Source organism: Mustela lutreola, chromosome 10 (assembly GCF_030435805.1).
Source record: "Mustela lutreola isolate mMusLut2 chromosome 10, mMusLut2.pri, whole genome shotgun sequence".
Lineage (NCBI taxonomy): Eukaryota > Metazoa > Chordata > Mammalia > Carnivora > Mustelidae > Mustela > Mustela lutreola.
Window position 1 is genome coordinate 104,462,532 of NC_081299.1, and position 16,123 is coordinate 104,478,654.

General features: G+C 47.0%; 1 protein-coding gene across 1 annotated transcript; it reads left to right on the forward strand.

Annotated features, from left to right (window-relative positions):
• Positions 1–12,769: 12,769 nt before the first annotated feature.
• GJA8 (gap junction protein alpha 8) lies at positions 12,770–14,092 on the forward strand. The gene has a single exon (XM_059137890.1). The coding sequence runs from the start codon at positions 12,770–12,772 to the stop codon at positions 14,090–14,092; it is 1,323 nt and encodes a 440-aa protein (XP_058993873.1).
• The last annotated feature ends 2,031 nt before the right edge of the window (positions 14,093–16,123 follow it).

The window sequence follows — 16,123 nt, forward strand, 5'->3', positions numbered from 1 at the left end:
TCTGATTTGCAAATCAAACGGGTCCTGGAAAATGATGATGATGATGAAATCTGTTGCCAAATGTACCAAGACAATGAATGCAATTTACATAATTCCTTTATTATTAAAATTAAATGGCCACTATAGACAAAACTAGGAGGAGAATTAGGCAGGGTTTGTATTGCTCTGATAATTCAGTTTTTCCAGGCTTAAATGCTGAACTGAAATGGAATCTACTCTGGCAAATTTCTTTCCTCACTGATCTTCTGAATTTTAATGAAATGCAGAAGCCTTTCTAAGCAGGCACAAAAGTGAGAAACCACAAACTTTTTAATGACAGATTTGATTAGATAAAAATATAAGTCCTCTTTTACAGCAAAACACTTTAAGAGCAAAGTTACAAGTCATCATATGAAAAAATTTCACAATCCTTATGACAAATATTAGCTATGGTCTATAAAAAGAGTCAATAAACCAACAAGGAAAAGGAAAATAACTCCCCCAAAAGAGAAAAAGGATCTGAGTGCATGATCCAGAAAAAAAGAAATGTAAATGGCTAATAAATATATGAGTCATTCGATAATCAGAAAACTGCTAATTAAAATAAAGACTATGTCCTGCTCATACCACTGTCAAAAAAAAAAAAAAAATGTAAAGAGAGACAACAGCTGGTGATAGTAAGACTAGAACACAAAATGCCTGCCCCCACACTCTTCTGAGCATATAGTCAGGCACAGTCTGTTTTGAAAGTAATTGGTGTCACTTAACCAACTTTCAAGTCGTTCCTATGTTTTGAGTAATCTGTTCTACCTCCAGGGATCCATCCTCCAAAACTATTCCTTCATTTGCCCCTAAAATACGGACATATAGATGTTTATCCTTTTCTGAAAGTTTGTCATAGCAAAAAACATGGAAGCAACCTAATGTCCTTCAACAGAGACCAGACTGAACAAATTTACAGGATGTCCTTATGATGGAATACTATTGCAGACATTAAAATGATGCAGACATATACAGCAAAGATATCAAGATATATTAGGCATATGTTAATATGTATATATGAAGTGCATCTTTAAAAAAGCAAAAACCGTCTGGAAGGACACACACCAAACAGTTAAGCAAGGCTGTAGTGATGAGGTGGGAAGAGGAAGGTAAGCAGAGAACTTTACTCTTTACCCTGCATGTCCCTCTACCGTTTTTTTTTTTTTTTTTTTTTTTTTTTTTTTTTTTTTAAAGATTTTATTTATTTATTTGAGAGAGAGACAGTGAGAGAGAGCATGAACGAGGAGAAGGTCAGAGAGCGAAGCAGACTCCCCATGGAGCTGGGAGCCCGATGCGGGACTCGATCCCGGGACTCCAGGATCATGACCTGAGCCGAAGGCAGTCGTCCAACCAACTGAGCCACCCAGGCGTCCCTCCCTCTACCGTTTTGATTCCTTCCATCATGCAAGCTTTCACCCTGTAGGTTTGTCATTTTTAAAAGGCACACAGATAGGTACAAAGTGAATTCCTCTATGTAGAAAATGTTTGCAGCTATGTGGGTTTTTCAGGACAAAAACAACAACAACTGCAATAACAAACAAACAAACAAAAAACCTTTTCTGAACATGCAAATGTTAATTGATTAGCACAAAGACCGGAGCCCCCCCAAAATGCTCTGAAAGGTCAGCACTGTTGAACTGAATCTCACAATTAAAGGCGACAGCACGGACAGCCAGAGCAAACACCGGCTTTGGAGTCGAGCAGATCTGGTTCCAGTCCTCGCCCTGCCCCTTTCTTTCCATGACCGCGGGCAAATTACTTAACCTCGCTGAGCCTCAGTAAAATGGAGACAAATCGGCCCACCCCTCACTGTAGGTACAGCTGCCTACACCATGTATTTGCAAAATATTTTTCTCCCCTTCTGACTTATTATATATGTAGGATGGGCTACTACAACAGCTGAGAGACTACAGGGAACTCCACAAGACTTGATGGTTTGTTTTCTGGATGGACCCAAAGACCTGTGTCTAGGGCCTCGTGGTGGACGCAGGTATCAGAAAGTGCCGGCCATGGGGACTAGGGGAGGGCTGTGGGCACCAGGGACCAGCACCACCAATTCTAGCGGCCAGGGTTACATTGAGCAGTGGCTCTAAAGTTTTAGCATACACTAGAATTGCCTAGAAGGCTTTTATTTTGTATGTGTGTGGGGGGGTGGGGGGTGGGGGTTTTGTTGTTTTGTTTTTTGTTCTTTGTTTTTATTTTATTTTTTCAGTGTTCCAAGATTCATTGTTTATATACAACACCCAGTGCTCCATGCAATACATGCCCTCCTTCATACCCACCACCAGGCTCACCCATCCTCCACCGCCCTCCCCTCCAAAACCCTCAGTTTGTTTTTCAGAGGGCTTTTTAATTTTTTTTTTTTTAAGATTTTATTTATTTATTTATTTGACAGAGAGAGAGATCACACGTAGGTAGAGAGGCAGGCAGAGAGAGAGAGAGAGAGAGAGAGGGAAGCAGGCTCCCTGCCGAGCAGAGAGCCCCATGCGGGACTCGATCCCAGGACCCTGAGATCATGACCTGAGCCGAAGGCAGCGGCTTAACCCACTGAGCCACCCAGGTGCCCCTTTAATTTTTTTTAACTTTTTTTTTTTTTGGTCAGAGAACGTGAGCACAGGCAGACAGAGTGGCAGGCAGAGACAGTGGGAGAAGCAGGCTTCCTGCTGAGCGAGGAGCCCGATGTGGGACTCGATCCCAGGACACTGGGATCATGACTTGAGGCAAAGGCAGCCACTAAACCAACTGAGCCACCCAGGCGTCCCCCAGAGGGCTTTTTAAAAACAGTTTTCAGGTCTCCACCTTCAGAGTTTCTGATTCAGTAGGTCCTGGGGCAGGGCTCGCTCCCCTAACCAATTCCCAGGCAATGCTGCCACCGCTGGCCCCAGGGAACTGCAGTCAGAGACCTATGGGCTTACAACATTCACAACTGCTCCCACCCCAGGGAATCTGAGGTTCCATCAGCCTCTTTCCCTGTCCCTCTTCTGGGATATTCTCTCTGTCCCTCCCCAGGCAGCTAGAATGTCAGGACACTCCCTGGTCTCTCCCCTCCCCCCTCCCCAGCCAATGGCCGCTTTCTGCAGCCTCATCTCCCCAAGGTGACTGACCAGGGCTGCTGAAGAGAACCCAAGACCTTTCGTGGGAAGAGGGGAGGAAATGAGGGGAACATGCTGAGAGCCAGATCTCGGCCTGGCCTGGGTCCTATTGTTCTGCAGGCTCAGCACAAGGACGGGAAGCGTGTCCCCCTTCTGCCTAAGCAGATTGGGAAAGATAACTTTGTTAGCAGAAGATCCCAGGGCCGAGGGGTCGTGCTCTATAGAATTGGCACAGTCTGCTCTCATGCATGAGCTGCTCTGTTCAATAGAGTGCCCAGCCTTGCCCTGACAACTGTCTGTGCGGGAAATCCTGTCACCGGTGAAAGTGACCCCTGTCCCTCCCCTCCAGCCCACCCCTTGCCCCTCAGGGCACAGGAGCTCTTGAATCCCAGCCAAATGGTTGTCGTACAGAAGACTCTCTGGCTCACACCCAGCTGGCCAGGGAGGAGGGTTAGAGAGGGCCATGGCTCACCTCTGGGCCTCTCCAGGTGGTACAAACAAGAAAAAGCAAGCATTGAGCCCCCCGCTGGTTAATTATGGAAGGAACACTTGACCTCCTTCGGTCAGTAGTAGCCAAACCTTCTTCCAAAGGGTGGTAATGGCCATTACTACTTAGCAAGCACTGGCCCAATGTCAAGTACTAAACTCGGTTTTATGCATATTGTTTTACTGAATCACTCTGATTCTTTGAGGAGATGCTGGTTCCCATTTTTCACAGGAGAAAACTGAAGAGGAGCCCAGGAAAGTCACGTGAGCGAGGTTGGGCAGCCAATTCGGGGCAATGCTGAGCCAAACTCACTCCAAAGCCTGGCCATTCAGTGCTTCTCTGTTCAGCTTCCTCAAAGACGAAGGCCCCCGTTCTAAGGCCCAATGCGGGAACTGGGGTCTAGGAGACCAGAGCCCCCTCCAGTCCTCCATCTCCTTGAGCAGATGGGTGTGAGGCCTCTCTGCACGCGCTTTGGGTTAGGCATCCCAGGGCTTTATCCAAGTTTGTCCTCCCAGCACAGGGCCAGGCTCACACCAACCACTTCGCCAAAGCGTGTGGTGGAAGAGAAGGGCAAAGTTGCACGTTGGAGGCTGGGTATCTCCTTTCTTGGTGTTGTCGGTGCTTTAGAGATGTGAAGGTGATCAAACCACACATGGATGAACAATCAGGAGACAAAAATTACATTTCCCAGAAGTTTTTGTCTGCACCCACTGTTCCAGCCCAGCCCTGGGCTGCCTGCTCCTGCAGGACTTGGCCTGGCTTACTCTCCCCCTTCCCCCCCACCACCACCTACCCCATACCCTCACCACTCCCTCCCTCACCCTCTTTAAAGTGGGCTCCACCTCACCTCAGTGAGGTCTGTGTGGGAACCATCTCCCCTCCACTGGCTCTCCCAATCCCTTGCCTCGCACTTCCCTGCCCCCCATACTTTTCCATTTGGTGCTAGCTCCTATCACCTAACCTCCTGTGTCATTCCCTGAGTTATCGCGTTTAATGAGAATCAGCCGCCTCCCCAACAAGACTGTGAGCTCTGCTATGGCAGACATCTTTGTTTTACCCACTGGTGGGTCCCAAACACCTCATGGAGTGGGAGCTCAGAAAATGCTTGTAAAATGAATCACCAAACATTGCCCACGAAGTCAGAGCCAGGCCTGGATATTCAGGGAAATAACCCAATTCACCCATAGCCCCTGGCCCTGGGTTTCTTAGAGATTCATTCTACCTTGCACACCCAAGCAGCTGGAAAAGAGAGGGTTTTTTGCTTCCTAATTCCAATCATTTCAATTGACTGAGAGTGGTCCCTGCGGGCCCCATACATCTGTCTGCCTGGCTTTCTACCCATGATAGGGCTCACCTGGTTCTCCCTAAAGAGCCTTACTGCTGAGTGAGTCTCTACCCCCACATGGAGGCATCCAGAACCATGGAAAATGCCTGGGCCTCTAAGTTGCACCACGACCTCAAGACGTCATTTCCACCCTGGACTGACTTCTCATCTGTAAAATGAGGAAATTGAGGCCCACAGTTTCTTCTGGTCTTTTCCAGTCCTGGTATTTTCCCTGTGAAAGGAAAGCATATTATGACTGTAATCAAGACACACTTAGAAACAAGCCAACCCAGGACCTGGGGGCACAGGACACAGCCAGACTCAGAAGGGGAGGAGATCACAGTGAATAACTAACAAGCGGATAGGGATTCACAGCATTGCATGGGTTAGAGCAATCGCCACCATCATTATTAAAAGGACTTTTCACAAAACAGGAAAGGCGGTCATTATCAACTCTCTTACGTAGTTGAGAAAGCCAAGACCCAGAGAGGCTGGGCAAACTGCTCAGGAAGGGCCACACCAAGAGCCAGGTCTTCCCACTGAAAATCCCGCGTTTTTCCCATGTGTAACTACTTCACTGCTTCCAAAACATACCCTGGTGAAAGAACGCCACCGTTGAACTACCCAAACATCAGTGATCTAATAATCCACATTACAGAACATAAAAGTGGGATTTGCCTTCAAATGTGGTCATATCCCATGTTCCAGAGCTTTGTTTACATCAGATAAAACAATAGAGCCGCCACAAGAAGACTTCCCACTGAAAGACCTAAGAAACGGACTCTAATTTCTGGTTAGGACATCTCTTAACCACAGACGAACCTAGGATGAGGCCCTCTCCCACCTCTTTCAGAATGTTCCTCAAGACATAAGGGATTGAGCGTTTATGTTTTCAAAGACTGCAAACAGAAGATGGGACAACAAAAATGATTCAATCACCTCGGCACTCTTAGTAGAGTTGTCTTCAACACCCATGGAGGAAATAAGCAAAGAAAGTGCTAAATTGCAAAGCTAGATTTGTCCAAACCTGAGCTCTGATGAGATTCTTTATTTTTCCAGACACGAACACATCCTCTATGACTGTCTCTCACACAATGATGTCAGGAGACGGGACTGCTCTACCACACAAGCCAAGTTGTCCTGGAAAGCCCTGCTGAGAGAAACTCATCTGAAGAGAAGTTTGTAGTTTCTGGAAAATCCCAGAGAAAGCTCAAGCTTCAGGAATCAACATTGAACAAATGCTCTCAGAAGAAACACTGATCAGATTTCCTTCCCTCTCTCCTCTGACTTCTTGCCTCGTTGATACTGGGGAAGAGCCTTGGCCAGTTGTTTTTAATTGACAGATTCTCTAGAAGGCTCTGTTCCAGTTAGACTCATCCTTCAAATTTGAATTCTGAAAGAAATCAGAATTCTAAAGTAAATAAGGTTTGGGCTAGTGAACATTAGGATATGATTGGAATTGGAGACTCAAACAACTTTGGTAACATCCCCCTTCAAACCACCACCATCACAATGCAGTATGCCCATGACACCAGAAAGGGCAGGAAATGAGGGTAGAGAAGAGGCAAGCACTTAGATGCTGTTTTTCTGGTTTACCCTCCAAGTTGCCTTCGGCTCAGTAATTATACATTGTAGGTTTCCTAAAACCATCCCAGTTTCAACTATGTTTGCTCCATTGTTTCCATATATCAACTTATATAATAAAATGCCCCAGTTTGGGGTTTGGAAAGGTGGTCAGTACAACCATCTTTCATACCAATGCAATGGTGAGTCCCAGACATTGGGAAGATGGTGGGACTTGGGGAGGCAGAGGGCATGCGTTCATGCCCCAGACCTAGCTTCCTAAACATCATTCCTCATTAGGCCGCACAGGTATTTCAACCCAGAGCTTCTTGGTGACCCAAACCTCATACCCCCATTTCGCAGTTGGAGGCATGAGAGTCTGCAACTATTAGCTGACACTGCATAGTCCCCTTGACTCTGCAGTTCCTCAAAAGTATTTGTAATTATGAGTAAAACAAGGTGGGGAATGTTATTATGTTGACAAGTGGCACCAGAATTCTTTGGCATATGCAGGCTCCTTTCAAAGAAAGAAACTTGGAGACATAAGAACAAACCCCCAAGAGAGAACGATAGATCAACCCTTGAAAAGAAACAACCACTCTTCTTTGGGGGCGGGGGTGCTTTGGTACAGTCTGACTGAGGGCAGGGGATGCATGCAAGTGACCTCTTACTGTCCCTCCACCCCAAGCATTCTCTAAGCTGATGATAAGGCACTGAGAAAATACCCCCAGGTAAAATACCCCCTCTGGAGAGAAGCCGAAGGTTTTCTGCAGTACAGGACCAGGTCTGCAGCTAAAAGACACTTTGGGAGGCTACAGAAGCCCATCTAAGCTTTCCCACATCAGCTTCCCCCCCCCCCTCCTCCCCTCTGTGCCCAACACAGCTCTCCCATTCTCTCTCTCTCCTATTGTTTTCCAAACATCCCTCCCTTCATAAAAGCTGTCTGGCTGGGAGCTTAAAATATTGCTGGACAGTAAAACCTACCCATCAGGGCCAATCCAGTCATATCTGCTCAGTCGTGCAGCAAGGTAGGGGCGGGATAGAGGAGTGGGAGGTGGGCTTTTAGGCGCCAAGGGAAAGAGGACAAAGTTGCCATTTTGCTGCTGAGTGCCAAGAGAGAAAGAGAGCACATATTTCTCCGGGGGACCCTACTGCTGTTGGCAAGTTTTCCTTGGGTTACGTTGGTTTGTCGCCTTCCCTGCCATGTAACCTGGGCTTCTTTTCTAGCCTAATCTAAGGGCCAGATCGGGGTTTCTACAAAAGGAAAAACGTTGTCACTAAGGTTTGGTCTTGGGTTGGGATGGCTGAACTTAGAGTCCAATTCTGAAAATCCTCTCGGGACTGGCCTGAGAGTGGGCAGAGTTTCGGAAGGGAAAGGACTGTAGGAATGGGAGAGGGGGATGAGAGGGGAGATGCCCAAATTCTAACTACAATTTGACTTTTTAAGGTTTTCTCATTTTTTCAGAATGAATTAACATGCCTCCAGGAATCCCGAGAGATCTAAAATAAGTATTTGGTATTTATGAAAGAGTTTTATACTTTTTCCTTGACCTCTGTGATAGGTGTAACAGTAATTACTTCTGAGTGCTGTGGGTGGAGAGGAGGCTTCATGCGCTGCATTTTCGATGTTGGGGCATTTAATGGTGCATAAGAATAGGTCTAGCTAAAGACCCCAACAGTCTTCCTGGGGGCAGGCTGTGCTGTTTCTCTAGGAAAGCTTCTCTTTGCTCTAGAGTCTAGCTGCTCTAGAGACATGAAGGGAGACCCATTTATACTCCCTTACCAACCAGACTGGTAAGTGGCCATGTAATCCTTTGGGGTAACTGGCTAACACAGGTGTAAGTGTGGTATTCTGCCTCTTCTCAAAGCCAAGAGAAGAGGATACTTCTCTGTATTGGAGATTGCCCTGGGCTTGAAGCCAGAAGAGCAGGGCTCCCACCCCTGCTCTGCCCTCACTAGTTGAGCCCCCTTGGCAGACTTAGTGAACCTCCCTGCCTGCCTTCCTATCTGTTAATGGAGGCTGAAAATGCCTGGTTCACTGGTTCTAAATGGTCATCCTGCGGACCTGTCACTTCTGGTCCAAGATGAACCTTCCAGAAGCCTGTAGTAATAATGTAGTAAGCAATATAGTAAATTTTTCACCAACTTAAATGTGTTCCATTTAAAGGACTTTTATTCTGAAATTATGTCTTTTCTGGTTTTGTGGTATGATATTCCCCCTCTTATGAAATGATGTAGTCATAATTGTGATTTAATAAGTTTTTTTTTAAGATTTTATTTATTTATTTGACAGAGAGAGAGATCACAAGTAGGCAGAGCAGCAGGCAGAGAGGGTGGGGGGAAGCAGGCTTTCCACTGAGCAGAGAGCCTGATGCTGGGCTTGATCCCAGGACCCTGAGACAATGACCTGAGCCGAAGGCAGAGGCTTAACCCACTGAGTCACCCAGGCACCCCAAGTTTCTTATTTTTATATCCTTGCTTGGCAAAATTAGGAGCTGGTAACTCTGTGTTGGCCCCCCTGTTCTGCTGGTACTTTACTAGTCTATGATGTCAAAGTTTGAGAACTACTGGCCTAGTTTACAGGTTCTTATGAGGACTGAAATAAGATATGGAAAAGTGTATCAGTTATAAATAGACAAAGGATACCCAAACATAAGGTGTCATTTTAATCATTATTTAAAACCATAATCCTGGGACACCTGGGTGGCTCAGTGGGTTAAAGCCTCTGTCTTCGGCTCAGGTCATGATCCCAGGGTCCACATCGGGCTCTCTGCTCAGCAGGGAGCCTGCCTCCGCCCGCCCCCCCCCCCCCCCCGCCTCTCTGCCTACTTGTGGTCTCTGTCTGTCAAATAAACAAATAAAATCTTAAAAAAATAAAAATAAAAATAAAACCATAATCCTCTGGTGGAACATTCTGTTGGATGACCTGGGGTGGATGCGTGAACTCCATCGGTTTACTTTCTATCTGTAAAAGATCTGTTTCTTTTTACAGAAGAGCAGAGAAATATTCTTCCTTTGGTTTAAATTACTCCCTGCTCCAGTGGAATAATTTGTTCGGATATACTCTTATCTGACTTCCTTTATGTATAATTTTCATTGGTAGAAGTCAAGGACCCAAGGCATTTTCTCTTAGCACCTCTAAAGCTCCTCTTCTTAAAAGAATAATGGGTCTGTTTCAACAGCATGGAATTGGAAAGATTTTTTCCTAAGTTAGTTTCTCTTCTTCCATTATCATGAGAAACTTTGTAACTAGACATTAAAACACACACACACACACACACACATTCACACACTCAGTCTTAGCATTGCAGAGTAGGGTATGAAAGGACACAAATTTGGCTTAATTTGGAAACTACTGATGGGGTGGTCGGGAGGGTCTTCATGTTTCATGAATATGCCACAACAGTCACAACATGTCAAAAATCACTGGCCTTCCAGTTTATTTATACAAAACAGTCTCTCAAAACAGCTAGTTTTGGATCAATCTGCAATCCTTGTTTTGGTATTTAGGCTTTCTTTGCAAGTTCTCTGTCTGCCACTGCTAACTGCAGCAAGAAGACTGGAGTTTCCTAGACTTTAACTAATACTGGTATTATATGCACTCAGAGATTGAGAATTTCAGATTTCAAATTATTACCATTGGTCCCATGTACTGGTTATTTATGGAGCGCCTACTCTGTGAAGGTCTTTGTTTTGTGTCATGACGTTTCATAGAAGATGAAGATAAAATGATCCCTGGCCTCCAAGAGCTTTTGATTCTCAAAGGGAGAAACAAGATTGATAGACACGCTATCCTCAAAGTGTGTGCTCACTGCACACGTCCACATAGGTACCTGAGTGAAATACACACGGAAATCCCAAAGGACAAATACAGTACAATACAAGGAAGAGTGTCAAATCTGAGTTGATACATCAATGGGGACAAGACATTAACAACACTAGATGTAGAGTACGTTAAGGCCAGACTGATCTTATAAGAATAAATTACATAAACTGCTGTTTTCACATGAATGTTAGATTGAACCATGTGATAGGAAACTGGGGTTTTCCTGGCTCTGCCAACAGTAGGATTTATGCCTGGGCTGCTTACCTGATTGTGAGGTTTCCCATCTTTTTTCCCCCTGAAGGCAATGGAAATGGCTGCCCTTCACTACAGGGCAAGCACTAGATTTAACTGCCCATGGAGGAATGTTAAAAGCAGAAGTATAGCTAGACACATGTGGCTGGGATTCTGAATGGCTGGTTCTGGGTGGAGGACCCTCTCCCACTCTCAGCCCCCCATCCCTACCTACAAGGAACTCTTCCCAATGCTGGAGTCATGACTGGGGAGCCGCAGATGCTCTCACCTTCTCAGGAGAACAGAAGCTGCTCTTGGGTACCCTACCTAGTTGGGAGTTTCTGGGGCTCCAAAAGGAGCAACACCCTCTGCTCTACAACAAAAAGCAGCCACAGCTGTGCATACCCTGAGAGCACAGCGTGCGCATTGCTCACGCCTGCAATCACTGTCTGCCTCCCGTACCGTCTGGCTGGACTCCAAACCACAGACTGGAGGGAGGCTTTAAGATGCCACTTTGTTTATCCACTCCAATCTATGAAAATCACACCTTATTTAAGATATCACTTTTCATCACTCGTTCAAGTGCTTAACAAGTATCCCGGTCATTAAAGCAGTGGTCTTCTGATGCTATAGGGTGAGACAAGGCTGAAAGAAGCCCAGAGCAACATCTCCAGCATGCGCTCTTGCCACCGTCTAAGAGCCACACTGAGAAAACACTGCAACACTAGAAATGTTCAGGCTGGAGGAGCATTTGCCACAGGCTGAGATAGAAGTTTTGTTTTGTTTTGTTTTTAAGTTTATTTATTTATTTAAGTGATCTCTACACCCAATGTGGGGCTCGTACCCACAACCCCAAGGTGAAGGATCCCATGCGCCTCAGATTGAGCCAGCCAGGTGCCCCAATATAGAAGTTTTGATCATAGTCCCTTAGGTTAGCACAGGTTTGCACTGGGTGAGTGTCCCAGTTTACACATATCAGCCCCGTCAGTTCGATCCCCAGTGCATTAATCATGCTGTTGCTAGGGGCATGATATGCTATCATGTTTAATGGTATTTTTGTTGTTGTTGACAAATTTTTAGCTCTATTAAGGTAGGCACACATTACAGAACCTAAAACATTTTCATTCTGTGAGACACTAAAAGTGTCTCAGTGGACTTTCCTCACCGTGTAACGTGATTCCTCCCTGAAGCATGCTCCCCATTCTTTGGTTTTAAAAGACTAATAATAATCATATAAAAAAAGACAGTACTCTCCATTTGTGATGCTGTTAAGAATGGTTTGCAGATGTCAACATAGAGAAGAAAGAAACATAAATTAAGAGACCAGGAGTTGCAGAATTGTGTAGTTTAGATCGAAAGCAGTGTATCTCCAGGGTGTCATGGAAAGAACTCAGCCCTTGGGACCAGGCAGACAAAACGACTGCTATTTAACTGTCTGATCCCAGTTTGTTTAACCTCTCTGAACTTCAGTTTTCTCATGTGTTCAAATCAAATTGGTTAAACACTTCCTGAGCTTTCACTGGGTGCTGGGCTCTGTGACAGGCCCTGAGTATGCAGCAGTGAATGAAACATACATGGCCCATAGCCTTATGAAGACTATAGTCTAGCAGGATCCAATTAAATGAAATAATGAAATGTCAAAAGCCTGTCACAAAGTAGATGTTCAAAAAATCCTTCCACTTCCCTCCAAACACATCATTGTACATTTCAACACAGTCCAGGTAAAATGGCTACAGGCAGTTTCACACATCCAAGAATTCTGTTGGGGGCCCAGACCCCTCACAGTATAGGGTTTTCTTCAGTATGATGCCTCTTAAAGCATAGTTTAGCTTGTGGTCTTGATTTAAACCCATGTAAACATGGGTTTCTATCTATGGTCAACAACGAGCCCTTATTTGGGGTGGAATTCAAGGAATGATACACATATCGCCTCATCTACACTTTCAGACCACCCCTTGCAAGTGACAGAGAGCAGGTATTAGCATTAAACCCATTTTGCAGATGAGGAAGATTCTTCGCACCGCTCTTGTCCCTTCATCCCAGCACGCAAGAGGAGGCACTCCACTCGATAGGTGCTCTTTTACATACTGATGGTTCCAGCAACTCAGAAAGGAGAGGTACCCCACCCTACCCCCAGGGAGCAAGCGTTAACAGAGAGAGACTGGCAGGGGATGGCACCACGGCCGATCAGCTCTTGCCTTCTTCCTCCTCCAGGTGGGTGAGAAATGGGTGACTGGAGTTTCCTGGGGAACATCTTGGAGGAGGTGAACGAGCACTCGACGGTCATCGGAAGAGTCTGGCTCACCGTGCTCTTCATCTTCCGGATCCTCATCCTGGGCACAGCCGCGGAGTTCGTGTGGGGGGACGAGCAGTCCGACTTCGTGTGCAACACCCAGCAGCCCGGCTGCGAGAACGTCTGCTACGACGAGGCCTTCCCCATCTCACACATCCGCCTCTGGGTGCTGCAGATCATCTTCGTGTCCACGCCATCTCTGGTGTACGTGGGCCACGCCGTGCACCACGTCCGCATGGAGGAGAAGCGCAAGGAGCGTGAGGCCGAGGAGCTGTGCCAGCAGGCGGCGGGCGACGGCGGCGAGAGGGTGCCGCTGGCCGCGGACCAGGGCAGCATCAAGAAGGGCAGCAACAGCAGCAAAGGCACCAAGAAATTCCGGCTGGAAGGGACCCTGCTGCGGACCTACATCTGCCACATCATCTTTAAGACTCTCTTCGAGGTGGGCTTCATCGTGGGCCACTACTTCCTGTATGGCTTCCGGATCCTGCCCCTCTATCGCTGCAGCAGGTGGCCCTGCCCCAATGTGGTGGACTGCTTCGTGTCGCGGCCAACGGAGAAAACCATCTTCATCCTGTTCATGCTGTCGGTGGCCTCGGTGTCCCTCTTCCTCAACATCCTGGAGATGAGCCACCTAGGCCTGAAGAGAATCCGGTCTGCCTTCAAGAGGCCCGTGGAGCAGCCCCTGGGGGAGATACCCGAGAAGTCCCTCCACTCCATTGCCGTCTCCTCCATCCAGAAGGCCAAGGGCTACCAGCTGCTGGAAGAAGAGAAAATCGTGTCCCACTATTTCCCCCTGACTGAGGTCGGCATGGTGGAGACCAGCCCACTTTCGGCCAAACCTTTTAGTCAGTTCGAGGAGAAGATGGGTGCAGGGCCCCTCGGGGACCTGTCCCGAGCTTACCAAGAGACACTGCCTTCCTACGCTCAGGTGGGGGCACAGGAGGGGGAGGTGGAGGAGCAGCCTGTAGAGGAGGGGGCGGAACCAGAGGTGGGAGACAAGAGGCAGGAAGGGGAGACAGTGAGCACAGAGGGGCTGGAGACCACAGCAGTGCTGGAGGGGGAGAAAGCCGAGACTCCTGAGGTGGGGAAGGAGGGTGAGAAGGAAAACCTACAGCCTGAGAAGGTATCAAAGCAAGGGCTGCTGGCAGAGAAGTCGCCTTCCCTGTGTCCAGACCTCACGAGAGATGACACCAGACCGCTGAGCAGGCTGAGCAAAGCCAGCAGCCGAGCAAGGTCAGACGATCTAACCGTATGAAGTGGGGCCGAAGAATGAAAGAAAGAAAAGAAAACACCAGAGTTAACATAGGGCAAGATGAAACATAAAGACGCCACCATGATTCAAGTCTTCTGTCCCTCCCCTCACACCCACCCCTGGTTGGACAGGAGCTGCAGAGGACACAGCACTTGCTATACAACTAGGAAACCACATTTCCCAAATAAAAGGGCCACCAAGAAAAAGTCACTGACCTGTCAAAGTTCCCAGTCTCGAATGACTGCCCTGCCCCTCCAGCTCAACTACAATGGGAAGCGCTGCTTTAATCCTCATTTCTCCACAGAAATCCCTCCAATCAGAATTGTGGTTGCCTCATAGCTTTTTGCCGGTCCGACTCAAGCTCACTAGCCCAGCCGGATTTTTATCACACCAGCACTTCCCTAGCAGATACCATATGATCATATATCAGGGGGCCCAAGCTCAGATGTCTATGGGGTGCAGGCAGGGGCTTTCAATGGTTGGGGTGGGCCTGTTCTAATGCCATGGGATGTCTAGGGTTGTGAAGACTGGGGCGGGGGGGGGGGGTGGCGGGGGGCAGAGGGCAGCTGCCACTCAGTACCAGACACTGATTATCAGGCAGTGTTACCGGACCATCTGATTTTTTCAGAGAATCCAGAAGTCCAAACTTCTCAGTGAAATTTTTAACACTGCCAACTAAATTTTTAAATATACCACGTGGACCAAGCAAAATGTGCGCAAGCCAAGTTTAAGCTTTGGGGTACTAGTTTGCAAAGTTCGCCTACACTAGCGAGCCCAGCTTTCCTGTGGAATTGGTCATATTGTTTATGGTCTCAACTTGTGTTTATGGCTCCCAAATCTCAGTTCACCGTTTTGAAGTGTTCAGTTTAAAATCATCAGTTCAGGAGATACCCAGTATTCTCAATGACCTTCCTTTTGGGTCACTGTAGCCCCTGGGTTCTGATTTAATTATCCCTTGAATTGGTGGGGATTCTGCCCTGGGCATCATTAGGGAAAGACCAAAAATCTCACCCTCTCCCTGAACTGAAAGGGCCTTGAGGGCTAGTCGCATTTTTCTTCCCTGAAGAAAGAAGGTCCCCTTCTTTTCTCTCCTCTTCCAATATCAGTGAGGGATCACCCTGAAATCAACACCTCCTTTCATCAGGGGCTGGGAGCAAGCCAGTCTGAGCCAGGAGATAATCTGCTCACTGACCTGTCTTGAGGAAAGTCAGCTCTCAGGCCTTGCTGAGACATGAGATGTGTACAAAGAGGACCATCACAGTCATACTAGGGAGAGCCTCTTATGAAGTGGGAGCTCAAACAGCCAGAATCCCAAAGTCTAGTCCCAGACCAGGCATCATCCCTGAAAGGGACATAGAGACTAAAGGGAAAAAGAGGGACCTCGAAGTTCTCCTACGCTTTACCCTCACAACCAACACTCCTCAAACATAGAGTCCTGTCCAGGGAAATCCTCAAGTACAAGTACACATTTAACACAAGGAGCAACTTTTACCTGGAGCCAATCAATTCCCAGAGCTGAAGGTCAAAGTGATAACCAAGACAGTTTATCTAAACCAAAGCTAGCATCATGGGGCTGCAGTGCCAAGGTTATAGAAGGAGGGATAGAAACCAAGATGACATGGCAGAGATCTGGTAGGGGACCACCAGGGAACCCAAAAGAAGTACCCAGAAAACTGCCTTAATTCTTTTTCCCAACCAGCACCATCCCAAAGCATGCAAATCTCCTGCGCTACCCTCTGGTTATCACATTCCTTTTACAATATTAATTCAAGATATGCTTTTCCAGAGCAAAGCCTCCTGCAAAACTATTCCTCCCCGGGTATCAATATTCCCATTCCTTAGTGCCCCATTTTAAAACAAAGTGGTCTAAAAATTAAATTCATCCTAAGGTATGATTGCTTGATCATCCCTCCAGGAAATTTTACATCTTAAAAGATAGCCTAAAATAGGCGTGTCTGGGTGGCTCAGTTGGTTAAGTGACCATCTTCACTCAGGTCATGATCCCAGAGTCCCAGGATCAAGTCCCACATGGGG

Bases quoted from the DNA above. Each gene is read 5' to 3' on its own strand.
- GJA8 (XM_059137890.1), top strand. From the start codon at position 12,770: ATGGGTGACTGGAGTTTCCTGGGGAACATCTTGGAGGAGGTGAACGAG.